Source organism: Argopecten irradians, chromosome 13 (assembly GCF_041381155.1).
Source record: "Argopecten irradians isolate NY chromosome 13, Ai_NY, whole genome shotgun sequence".
Taxonomy (NCBI): Eukaryota; Metazoa; Mollusca; class Bivalvia; order Pectinida; family Pectinidae; genus Argopecten; species Argopecten irradians.
In genome coordinates, this window is record NC_091146.1 from 15,750,944 (window position 1) to 15,764,940 (window position 13,997).

The 13,997-nt window shown below is 33.7% G+C and overlaps 1 protein-coding gene across 1 annotated transcript; it reads right to left on the reverse strand.

The window, feature by feature from the left end:
• Window positions 1-989: 989 nt before the first annotated feature.
• LOC138306275 (tropomyosin-1-like) lies at window positions 990-13,477 on the reverse strand. The gene is made up of 5 exons (XM_069246689.1): window positions 13,405-13,477; window positions 3,496-4,170; window positions 2,781-2,843; window positions 1,426-1,479; window positions 990-1,134 (listed from the first exon to the last, which is right to left on the reverse strand). The coding sequence occupies exons 2-5, from the start codon at window positions 4,152-4,154 to the stop codon at window positions 1,068-1,070; spliced, it is 843 nt and encodes a 280-aa protein (XP_069102790.1). The 5' UTR covers window positions 4,155-4,170; window positions 13,405-13,477; the 3' UTR covers window positions 990-1,067.
• Window positions 13,478-13,997: the final 520 nt, after the last annotated feature.

Sequence of the window (13,997 nt, forward strand, 5' to 3'; positions counted from 1 at the left end):
TTCGATTATGAAAGGTGTAAATCAAAATATTGAAAATACGTTTACAAGCGAAATCGAACGTATCAACGAAATTGCATTATTGTTGATTAAATGCACTAGGAATATGTTTTTTCGGGATGTGATGATATTGTTGTAAAAACAGGTATTAGTGTTATATTGGTGATCATTTACAGACATTTTAAATGGTCATATCCAGTACCCATAGCAATATATGTCTTATTCTACATATCGTTCTCATCTCAGGAAAAGTAGCATGCTTCCTACGTTATTACTCCCTGTGTTGGTGTTTATTTTTCTGCAATACATGTACATTGTGTACTCAATCAGAACTTTCTGAAAAAAATACATCACTGCTTTTCTGGGCTTATAATTAAAAAAAAACACCCACTGTGTATTGACCTAAGTTTTGATTTAGATTTGGATGTGGGTCCCAGTCAATATATATTATATATAATTTGAATATGAATCCTCCTTAATAACATATTATGTATACATATATATTAAATCCTGGATGAATGGTCCAATTAAAATCAATAAAGTAGGCAATTTATTGTACTTAAACATTCCAAATATCAATACTATGATTGCTTATGCTATGAAATGTATATGTACATGTAATTAGTAAACTTAATCATAAAGGCAACTAAAATACTAGTACCTTGTAAGTGTCGCTATTTACAAATACATAGGTGAGTTACCCTAGTCACGGTCATGCAGTTACTATAATCACGGCAAAATTGGCATTTTGAGTTACCCTAATAATGCGTAATTTTACATGCTTGGTTCCAACAACACAGTGGATCGCTGTGCATATGACTAAGCTTCAAATTTGCTAATATTGTTACAAGACACGATCTACGGCGGTTATGCCAGAACGGACAGTATGATTTCCTCGTTTGTATGTGCAGTCGCCGTGTTCGATACGGTAACTGCAGTTACCCTAATCCGATTCCCCCTGTGAAAGGTAGGGATACGATTTGCTATCATTATCAGTTATCTCACAACTATGGACTGCAAATAAAGTGTAATTGCTAAATCAATACAGGTATTAAACCCATGAAAAAGTCTTACTTTTGTTTCAGTTGAGTGTTGTCAATTTCCAATCCTTTGATCTGCTCAGCGTCTGCCGTTTCCCTGAAAAATACAATTATAGTATTTGTCATCATTACACTAGTATTTTCCCGTACGTAGTTAAATATACTGATGATTATGAAAATCATCAGCTTTTAAATTGATAAAAATCATATGATAGGATCATTGTATAAACATATACAATGACTTCAATAAGATTGGACGAACTTAACGAAAGTTTCATTAATCTAATTGAAACATATCCATTAGATTGGACATACATAGTAATATTAAGTGATGTACATATATTAATTTTCGGTGAAGTGTGATTCCTGCTTCAAATGAAACACTCACCGATCTTTCATTTCCTTTTCTAGTTCACGGATGCGATTTTGGGATGATTCGCCACTGTAATATAAAACAAAGATAGTGTCTGTATTAAATTAAACCTACGGCTATGAACGATACATTTAATAGTTAGAAATTAGGTCCGTAAATGTGACATCACAATATACGGATTCCACCAGAATTCCAACAGCAACAAGCTCCAGGCCATGATGTGTTGAAAGCATCGGTCCTTGTAAGGATTTTACAGTGTGTAGAAATGGCGATGTAGACGGCATGACCAAATTAATTTCACTGTTGTGTGTTTTAACGTAATATGAATCAAACTTTTAAATGCAATTTAATACAAATGGTCCATAGCAATGTTTACTAAATTAAAAGAGCGTTTTTTCTTTCTTTTTTTGAATATGGGAATATCACATGCTGTTGTTTAGCGTACGGATATAGATCATTTTAGGAAGACAATAGGTAGAAACAATGAAAGAAATTATGGACTTTTTTTATATTGGGTTGGATACAATAACACTATCAAACTGATTTTGTATCGATTGCGAAACTCGATACACAATGATTTTTTGTCTAGGTACGAAAGATACCACATCAGACATTCTGTAAAACAATTTACGTTTAAATGTACTTTATCGATAACGTATTTGCCGTGATCGCTTACTGTTATGATCTTAGACAAGAACAAGTACAGTTAGTGTAGAGAAATAGGCGGGGAGATAAACAGTTATAGTAAATTGTGATGAATGTACAATAGACATTGCATACTATCGCTTTCATCAAAAGAAGGTTTAAAAAACTGTGAAATGCTTTTAATTTTGATATACAATCAGTAGAAGTTACATATCTACTTAAACATCAAAACCGAATTCACTGTACGATTTTTATTATCCCAAAACAGTATTCTGACACTTTACAAAAATGACAAGGTCAGTCATGTATAAAGATATAAATATCATATATTAAATGCCAGATGCTGTTTTGTATATTCAATGCAGTAATATTTTCAACTTAAGCTGTTTTAATTTTTACTTTCGTGTTTTGAATATGCATTTACCTAATGCTTGGTAAATACAGTCGTTTCCAGTAATAACGCTTTGCAAATGAGGACATGAATATCTGAATGAGAGTGATTACGATTTTACGATTTACCTATCTTTTTATTTTTGTCAATCTGTTTTACAGAAACAACTTCAATATTGATTATTTATAAGTCTATGCATGTCAAATAGCCCAGTGTGTATATATTGCAGACCTAGCTGACAGACATGTCGTTGCGATAAATTGATGATATATATTTAATGGGAACTCATAATGAGGACATATGTATCCAAATACATGTGCACACGTATACTTACATTTGGGTTAGATCTTCGATTTCTCTTTCCAACCGCTTAATCTTCTCGCCTTCTGTTTCTCCTCTGTAGTTAAAATAGCATAGATGAAATATTCAGAAGAATCCGGAGATACGCCCGGTATGTTATATCTACAAATCTCTTAATGTTTCGATGCCTCAAACTGGGGCAGCTAAATACAAAATCCAAAACATGAACACTACAAACACAATTTTTACGTTATATTAAGTTTCATATGTGTTCAGTAAATAATTGCTAAAGTACTGACAGTACCGTTACCTCCCCTGCGAGTATTGTCTATTATGACGTCATCATTTACTATGACACTATCTTGTATCTAAGCTAAAATAAATAAACAATCGCCTGAAGATGGCCTGAAAGGCCTGAAAACATTAGCGAAAAGGAATGTCATGTGGATATATTTTATTCTTAATATATATATGCATGTACATATACATGTATATAGACTATTGAAGTAAGTGTATGCATTGTATCAAATCGTCATTAGCATATCATGACACATTATAAATCATACAGATCGGAGAATCAACCGCAGTGGTGATGATATAAATAAATCGTTATTATGGACTTCAAATCAAGAAAGGCCCGGGAAATCAACAATGCTCCCATTTCGTGGTATTCAAGTTGAACAGTTATCTATAATATATCAACAAGTTTTCTTTCAGGCAATCGATTAAAGCACCCTTTTCTCACATACCTTCCTCGTTGCTCAGATCCAATTTGAAGAGTTCCCAAAAGTGCTTCTATTTCATTGAAAGATTTGTCACTTTCGTTGAAAGTGATTTCCTGGATATCAACCGGGTACTCCACACTATCGTATGTTTTAGTCAGCCGGGTTGTGGCAGCGTTAGCAATATCCGCCTTCCTATTCTCTGCAAGACAGCTCTCTAGCGCAGCTATATCAGTTTCGACTTCGGTTATTCTCGCCATAAGCCGCTCCTGATACTGTTCAAACTTCTGACGATTCGAATCTTGGGTATCTTTGCATTGTTTTTTTAATTCGACGACCAACATCTTCGTGTGACTGATGATTTTCTCTTCCCGTTCCTCGATATTGCTCATCAACATCGTGGTAGCTGGGTCCAATCTCTTTAGATCATCGAAGACCCTTTTTGCGCTTGATTGCAAAGGAACTAGAATTCCCGTTCTCGTCTGAGAGCTATAATCAAGTATCTTCTCCTTAAACGTGCCGAGATGGTCATCTAATATAGCTAATTTATGTCTAAAATGTGCACCTGATTCTATGATGCATCGAGGACATGCAAGTGCTTCTTTGCACCCGTCTTCAAGACAGACAAAAAGGACGTCTACTGTTGGATGGTTTGGGCAGCGAATTTCGGTTTGCATTTGAGCCATGCTTTTGAGGCAGTATCTGTAATTAAAATAATAAATGTTTCAACTCATTCAATTTAAGTAATCGCCAATTATGTTCCTTCGTTTATTGTCACATTGCATAGAGTGACAGCACATATGCACATTTAAAAGATCATGTGATATTTAACAAATTCATCGTTTGCGTCAGATGAGTATAAAATGACTAATTACAGGACCATCCTTTCGCTTGGAGTTCAGGAACGTGCTGGGTTTACAATTGCTTACATTCATTATTATAACAAACTAGATGTACATCGTTTTGTATAGTTGACATTAATGTATAGTCTTCACTTAGTTTCAGTTTTGCACTCTAAACTCGAGCGAATGTTCCGTTATGAGATTAGGGCGACGCCAATACAGGTCGTTTCGGAATTTTCATATGAAGTATAAACTGTATTTAAAACATAATCTTATGTATATATTTCCAATTTACTTACTGCGATATATTTTGTCTTTTGTTATTCGAGTTCAAGTGTCATTCAATATTTCATTTACATTTCAGTCAATACCTACTTGATTGAAAAATGATATTATTGGTACACGGAAATAACTACAATCCATATCTGCTCGATTAAACGATCATATTTTTTTCTATTTTGCTTCCACCATCTATATATCCAGATGGTTTTATTCGAATATACAACACTTTCATTGAAACAACTAGTATTTTTTAACAAACATGGGCGCAGAGTATTATACAAATATAGCATTTTGATGAGGTCGTCACATGGTTATATGAACCAAAGAAAAAATATTGACCGAGGACGTAGTCCGAGGTCGATATTTTTTTCTGTGGTCGATATAACCAGGTAGTGACCGAAATCAAAATGCTATAATTATTTTATCATTTTCTGGATTTTTAACATTTTTAAATGAGTGAAACTAAATAAGCACGCATTGTAAATTCTGCTTCGTGAAGACAGTTACAATCTTATAATTTGTAACAAGTTTAGTTTTAGAAAAAACATATGAAAACAGTATCAATTGATGCATTTCACGCTTTTATTACATGCACCCGGTGCATGCGTGCTTGTAAATTGCATACATGAACATATGCATGCACTCCATTATACATGTAGATCCATGTCGGACACAGTCAATTAAATGTATAGTTTGTTCTCCGTTGAAATAATCCACTTCGACGCCAAACATATATTAAAAGATTCAGATTGACATGAAGATAATTCTCTTATGCTTTGTACTATGGGCTATTCATACTGTAGGATTAGCTTAGGCCTAATGTTGTTACTAGTCTAAGTGGAATTTTAAAAAATAAATATCAAACGTATTCACTGTTCAAAGGCTCCAGATGCTTAATTAATGTTATTCGATTATTTCCTATTCTCCTACTGTGTTTATGTTGAAAATTTAAAAGTTTAAACTGTAGTCATCAGCTGGAAGTCATCATCATCTTTGATAGGAACCGAAACAAACAACGTCGTCTGTCACATTTTGTGGTTACGCTTCAAATTCACGTCATCAAAGCGTTTGTTTCAAAGCGCCAGGAACAAGAAGCGTTTTGGTAACGTAGATGATAACGTTATCTAAAAATAACCATGCAATATAATTTTTCTATAAACTACTTCCGGAAAAATCGTGCAATATAGTTTTTTATCGGTCATCACGTGGCGTGTTTTTGACCAATGAGAAGTGACAAAAAATCCAGAAATATAATAATTTATAATATAACATTTCATTTAGCAAATGGTACCATATGATGTTGCTTTCTATATTCTTGTAAAATAATTAACATCGACTTCATTACAAGGTGACATCCTCAAATAAATATTGAGCAATCGGGTACTTTACCATTTAACAAGATGACAACATGAACTAAAAATTCAGCAGACTGGTACCTCTTTATCAGTTTTATTATTTTTTATGAGGTGGTCTTCTTTTCAAAGATAGAGAAGAATGACCAGACTTGAAAACTTCAATATTTAACTTGGACATTGGAAAAACGTTGACGTTGTCATAAATCAGAACTTATTTGAGTCTTTATATAAGATTTAAAAACACCTGTAGTAGACGTGTGGCAATACAGATATCAATGTTTTTTTTTTCAGCATTTCATCAAACTATCAGGACGTTTAATGAATACAAAATATTTCTCTGATATTTTTAACAGCAAACATGTGGTTATACAGATATCAATGTTCTTTTCAAAAATTACTCCATCGTATCGTTATAATTTCAGAACGTTTATTTAATACAAAATATTTCAATTATATTCTTAACAGTTGGTAACAGTGAAATGCGTATCTGATATGATATTCTGTTTTTATTGTTTTCATTTATGAAGAGTCGCGTTTAAATCCAAATTTCTCTTATACATTATATAAATTTGTGGTGCATTAACAGGAGCTAATTTACATCTTTATTACGGGTTTCTGAATAGTAAACATGATTACAAAATCATGTTCCAATGTTGTATTTTCTTTGAGAGTTTGGAATGATCTAAACTATATCGAGAATAATACTCTTTTTGGTCCAAAAAGTCTGGCTTTATTCGGATAACCAGATGCATATGTCGTTTAATGTAAAAAGAAAGATGAAACATATATCTCGTTCACGTAAAAGTGCTTTGGACAATTTTAAGATACGCATAGTTATCAAGCCCTTTGGTTAATCGTGAAATAGTAATATTTAATTTTAAAAGAATATTTAAGGGCTTCCAATATTGGTTCATTACAGTTTCAATCCGTCTATGGCGAGCTGTAACGGTGCCATGTTCTTATTTCTTTTATAAAGGTTAACCAAGGAAGTTTTCAAAGTAAAACAAAAACACTATGATCCCTAATGTGTAGCAATTGGTGTGCCTCAATATGGTCGAATCTTTCAAAAGTATAAACGGCTACTAGTGTGTCCCGAAAACTGTTATTGTTAGATCAGGAGTCATGCTGAGGTGACCCTGAATGGGGTGTTGTTAGATCTTGTATGGTAGTGTATTGTAGAACATTGTAATGGAGCGGAATTACAAGTTTATTTTTAATTACATTGGTAGAACATCGTAGTGGAGCAGAATTACAAGTTTGATCTGAATTATATTAGTAGATGACGATTCTGTCTGCCTTTCACCGATGGGATTAGTAATATTATGATAAAAGACAAAGATAACACAGATACACGAGATGTAATGTTAATGTTATATAGCAGGCTACAGGGAGTTGAGTTTTGCACAAAGTAAGTCAAATTTCTGATTTTACATGAACTGCAACATTAGCTGTTTGGGCAAACACGTTTAATTTTAGTAAATGCTAGATTTGTATAAAGTCGCGATATTTTCGGTATAATGCAAAAATGTATTGCCCAAGAAATAGGGAGGCATACATGTTTACCCATGACTATTCAAGTCGTCATGTCTCCTCACCAGGGCAGTAAATGCATAATAACATATTTACTTACCATACGACCGTGTTTTTGCACTGATTGACCGAAGTTATACGTTCGCGCTTTGTTTATACAGCGCGAAAACCATCAGATATTCTCAAACTATGTATTGTGACAGTCGACACGTGGGTTAATCACACATAGACCACTCTATATAATCGTTATCCTCAGATCTGTTTGTCAATTGATAAATATTGACAAGTAATGTTTATGCATAGTCATCTTAATCACACCAATTTTGTGAAGACGGACTATTATCTAATATAATATAAAATACTTACAATATGACTTAAACTATTATATTCCTTTACAAATATTTAATCTAGGAATTGTCATGCCTACAATAATAGTAAGCGAGTTAACCATGGAAGGCAAATTTCTCAAATATGTCTCTGTATTAAGTTTACAAATGTCTTGCAAGAGACCACAAAATGCACACTACACAGGTAAGAGCAAATTAAGTACACGTGCCACTGACGTTTGAAGGGCATTATCTACCAACTTCATATTAACAAACAGCACATTATTTTTTGTTAGATTGTGCTTATTTCTGTAAATCACAATACATATTACTCCAAATTACGTTTTTAATCGATTAAAAGAGTGTGAATTGTTTCAAATAAAATTTACTGTAGATTTTGTTTTTAGTTTGTTTTATTTTTTTTTAAAAACTTGCCTTGTTGTCGTTAAGAGGCTAAAGTGCATTTGACTTCCGGGTGCTATTAAATTGTATTATTCGCAGACATGTTCAAATATCGAATACTAAATGTTCAGGAAATTTGTACCTAACAAATTAAAACTAAACTGAATGACGAAATACTGTTGTAGTCAAATACCGATAGTGTAAAAATTCACATTGTTAGAAGTGTCAAATAATGGTTCACTCAGAAAGAGGCTATGTCACCATTGCAACTGTAGCAACATATATACAATGGTGCTCAGTAAAGTAATACACAGCAAAAACACAAAATAACATTGTTGTGTACCTAGATGTGTATCAGATGGAAGATATGGCGTTTCCGTATGTCTTCATCATATTATAAGAGATGGGTGGCCATTATTCAAGGCAAATCCTTGACAATTAAATGTCAGCATGTTTTCCTCCTTTGAAGTCTATGTATACTAGAAAAATATTCGATAAAGCTTACAATTGTATAGAAAACAAAAAAAAAAGCACAGTCAGATAACTTATTTGGTTTGTTACATTACTTTTTTACGCGAGATTCGTGCATGTAAATTACCGTAAATGTCATAGTTGTTTTGTGAACAACACATGTATACATAAAAATGGTACATCACTTTGTTGTGGTGATTTGATTATTGATTTACATATAACAAACCCAATGGTTGTTTACCCCAAGTATTACAGACGGGGTGATTATAAATGCTAGACACCATTACATGTAAGAAAACTACTGAAGACAGGTGACATTCCATCAAAATTCGAATGGACTGAGCAACTTTAGCCAGGCGAATTTTGAAAATAAAAAAATGCCACCTGTACTGAGTCAATTTCTACTTATACTTTTGATGCAAAAACTATGTGTTGTCTGGTTCTCTATCTATGCGTGTATATGCGAATGTGTTATTTTGGTCATTTTTGATAACTGATCGAGATCAAATGTGGCTGCCATATGAACCCCATGGGACATTACATGTAGTTGACAATCGCAACGAGCATAAAATGAAGCTAGACATCATACCGGTCCTAAATAACCATGTTTCGAAAAACTGCCAGAGGGGTACATGGGAACCTATTTATCCTCCCCCACTATATGATATAATATGAATTACCAAACATGAAGTACATATATTCACTACGTCTTTTATTGATTAATATTCCTAATTCTGTATATATCAGTGACAATACACAACCGGAGAAATTACTGGAATGGAAACAGAACCCAACGAAGCTGCTACTGACTCAGAAGACTGCGTAAAAATAAGGAAACTGGGAATGGAACTGAGCTGCAGCTAACACTAAAATCAGTGACCTTGAACAACGGATGGTTCTTTATTTTAACTATGCAGAGTGTATATTATAAACTTAGTGGAACTATTGGTTCTGTTTTACTTATTGACGAGCTTCAAATGAAGACAAATTAACTTAAGATAGTATTTACATATGATTTATTTTAAACACGTCACGATATATATATACATATATATAGAATGCATTGAAATACATTTGTATGTAAATCCTATCTCTAACGACACAAACCTAATTGGAACTCAATTAATCCAGTCAAAAACCCCACAAAACCCTACGTACACGTCATACAATTCCCTAATTCCCTCAGAAAACACAGCTAACTACAAAGTCCCGGCAAAACATTTTCGCGGCCGGTCACATGGCCACAACATTTGTATACCTCTTAATTAATAAGCTCATACATACATGTCTACTAATAATACAAAACACTAATGTACTTCCCGCAAGCGTCTTAATTAAGGATGTCTTGAATACATTTGGGTCATCAGCAAAGAAGCTTCATATACTTCCCAATCAAGGGAAAATACGTACGTGCTACCCCTAAAATACTTCTTTGTATCACATAGCTGTCATCTCTCTGAGAAGTAGGCCAACTAGACCCTACATATACGCACGCATTTGGTGGCCTAGATTTCAGGCTGTTTTTGTACATTACATAATTACTTACCGGTATTTAGCTAAGTTATAAGGTTCTTCCAAACACTTTAATGAATATTTAACTCAGGTAATGAAATGATTATCTTGACACTTTGAAACTTGTTTCTGATTATTAACATCTAAGGAACGCACGTTATATTTGTAAAGGAGAATTGGATCTATATTTGGAAATGTGGTTTTATGTTCACAGTTTGAAGAGTACGTTCCTTTTAGTTATTGCTATCATATGTACAATAAACGACAAACTGATGTATATGTTTTCGACTTCCCCTAAGTTAATAATGAGTACTGATATTGCTGAGAAGCACTACGCAGAAGTCTAGATAAGAAAGTTCTGGATCATGCCTTCTAATTGTGTCGCACTATAGTCTCTATAATGTCTGTCTATCCTTCCCTTTACTCTCTTTACCTAATGGAAGGATGGTAATATATATACACGTGGTACACTGGGATATAGAATACAATCATGGTATGTGTCTCCGACAGCATGGTTCACGGGAAATAGCATTACAAAGTGACACACTGCAGTCTCCGAAAACGCACACATCCTTTACACATGCAACATACACGAAAGGATATCATTAAATAATCATTTTGTCTATACTTTACACAAACATGTTAATGAGCAGTTTTGTGTTATTTATTCATATTTACTAATTGTAGTATTGTGAATGATCTTTATTTTAGTATGGCTGTGTGCATATTGTTTAAAATTCTAATGAAAATATGTGTATGCATAAGTATGGTTACGTAGTGATGTTGTTTGATACAATACAAATATGTAATACAAGACATCGTGAAACATCAGAAACGCACACAGTTGACCTTGATTATTAAGGTAGTGCGTATACGATAACTTTTGAGGCCACGGTTAATATTGCGGATTGAATAAAAACGCCAAGAACAAAATACAGAATCGAAATTGAAAAAAAAGTACGAAAGCGGTACAACATCAACACAAATGCATCGATTTACAGTGATTCATTTACTCCGGTATTTATGCGGAAATATGAAAGTAGACACATTTTACTCACCGCTAGCGATGACGGTGGTGAACCTCAAGCATGACTAACAATATGTTTACCGTATTAAAAAAAATGATAACATTGCTTAGAAAGCAAGGTACCGGGTATAGGTCGGGTCGGTAAAAAAGTCGATGATCTCGAGCAAGCAACCCAAGCCGTCATAATTCCTATTGTCTGGCAAAAGGGCCACCAGGAGAGAGATGTGACAACATGCTGCGGGCATCGACGATATTTATTTTGTTCGAATCATTGAGTGTTAGGTAACAATGATTCTACAACAAAATTGATACATTTGAAACTTTGATTCATACAACATTGCCTTGTTGATTGGATTATTAATAATGTTATATAATGAAGAAATCGGACCAAGCAAAAAATGTTTAATACAGCAAGAAATTTGATTCATCGGAGTTCTAATCATAGCAGTTTTTAAAATTGATGTCCACGCCCATGTAGATTGTATCTGAAACTTCTCAATTACGATGTTTTTTGCATTACTTTTTTCAATTGTATTCCTAAAAATGAAGCTCTTTGAATTGATTTTTATCCAAGTGATAGTTTGGGCCAAACTCTAATTGAAGTCATTAAACATAAGCCATAGTAAGAGACATGCATATAGACACACAAGTTATAATGAATTTGATCAGAAGTATGATATTTTACCGTACATACAATCCTCACATTTCTGTTATATATAGCATATGTCAGTGGGCAGATACTACAGTTATCTGAGAGCTAGATTCCCTAGAATATGTTTAGCTTGTTGGACTTATTATACATACGAATTATGGTACATGTACACATAATTCGCACTAGCTCTATGGCTTCGAATTAATAAACTTTTCCAATGGAATTCAATGTCAATCACGGAATCAAAAAGCATACTCGTTATAAGAACCTGACCTATCATATGACGCATTTAGTTTGTAGTTTTACGTGAGAGTAGCTTAACCGTTTCGACAGAAGTTCGATGACGGGATATTAAACTATCCAATATAGCGTGGTTTAGGAAATATTTTTTGATTTTGTTAAATTATGAGAGGATGGTGATAATTAAGTATGTGTAAATCATTTAATATCGTTAAAGCCTGTTTACAAAAAGAGACAATGGTTCAATTGTGAGTATTCTATCATATATACCCAAAATTTAAAGTTATTGACTATATTTAAAGATTTTTGTGTAAGTAAAGAGTCTGACTTTTTTGTCAGAATTACTTTGTCTATTAGATATGTGTTCCTCTTTAGCCTATCGTCATGCACGGTTTATTGGTGGAGGAAGGCCGGAGTACCCAGAGAAAAAAAAACACTGACAACGGTCAGTACCTGGCAACTGCCTCACGTGGGATTCGAACTCGCGACCCAGAGGTGAGGGTTTGTGGTAATATGCCGAGACATCTTTACCACTCGACCAATGCGTCCCCTATCGTATGCTACATAGACTGGGATGTTACGATGTAGTAGACAATCGATATTGGCGTTATGACATTTTATCACCAGCTAATATTAACATCGCATTATCCCATCACCTTCTAGTACCATTGTCACGTCAACTTATCACCCGCTAACAAATGGGTCACAATACGGTTTCATCCTCCGAACTAGTTGGTCAAAATAGTACTGCTTTTTTCGGTATCATCATGCAGCGACAATGATTTCCCTTTTTACCACACTCTTTTTCATGCTTTAGGTTAATTTTACATAGACTTTAGAAATAGGACCAATCAAGGTATTACGTGATATCCCATAACGTTTGTGCGGTGCTAGTATCTTTGATGGAGAAAGTGACTTATTATAATCCTCCTGCTTAAATGCCGCAGCAAGACACATAACCTGTTATCGTCATTCCATCAACAATGTAAACAACACTCCCAAATATATATTTATATTCATATCATTATACAATACGATATAACGAACATTGTATCTCGACATGATGGAAGAATTTATCAAATTATACGTCAAGTGTTTTTTGGTCAGATACGACTAACGTTTTACAGGAAAATTACAAGCAAATTCAGTCTAAACAATTTGGACTGTGTTTCGTTCTGCAATATCCCATTCTTAATCTACTTTTCTATAAACAATAATCCTAAAGGTATACTCTTTTTGTTTTACGCGCTTCACCATCAACTATCAACATAAAAAAGTATGATAATATACGACTCACCTCACTATCCGAATATGATATATTCTTTCGTAACTTCTGTCCCGGTATACGCCTCCTTATTGTTTTAATATCGAGGACTTTAATATTACACCCTGCTTAATAGTACAGATAACGATATGGGTCAATATCTGAGTACACTCCCGATTACATGGCTGGGTATATGAAGTGTTTATCTGTACTGATACATATATAGGTTACAATGGTAACAAGATAAAGGCATACCAACATCATATAATCCTGTTCAGTATACAATAAATATGACGCCAAAATAATTATCATACAGTAATTAAAGCGAAACCTTTCTAACATTGTCTAATGACATATGATAAGAATAAGGCAACTCTCTATTGGAATGTCGTTTGATAAATACAACAGGACGACACTAGATACCAAGCTTTATACAATTATACAGAAATATAAAATTCAGGTTGAGAAAACAGCAACGATTTAAGTTAAATTACGTGCAACAAAGATATTATTCGTAAAAAATATGACTGCCAGGCCTCAAAAAGGAATAAAACATTAATACCATATAGCGGTAAAACTAATGATAAAATCCAAAGCAGTCTAAATTGTATTGTATTTGTTTGTTT

Coding starts and splice junctions, on each gene's coding strand:
- LOC138306275 (XM_069246689.1), bottom strand. CDS start 4,154: ATGGCTCAAATGCAAACCGAAATTCGCTGCCCAAACCATCCAACAGTA. Junction 1,480..2,780: donor ATCGAAGATCTAACCCAAAT/GTAAGTATACGT, acceptor TTTATATTACAG/TGGCGAATCATCCCAAAATC. Junction 1,135..1,425: donor GAAAAGGAAATGAAAGATCG/GTGAGTGTTTCA, acceptor TGTATTTTTCAG/GGAAACGGCAGACGCTGAGC.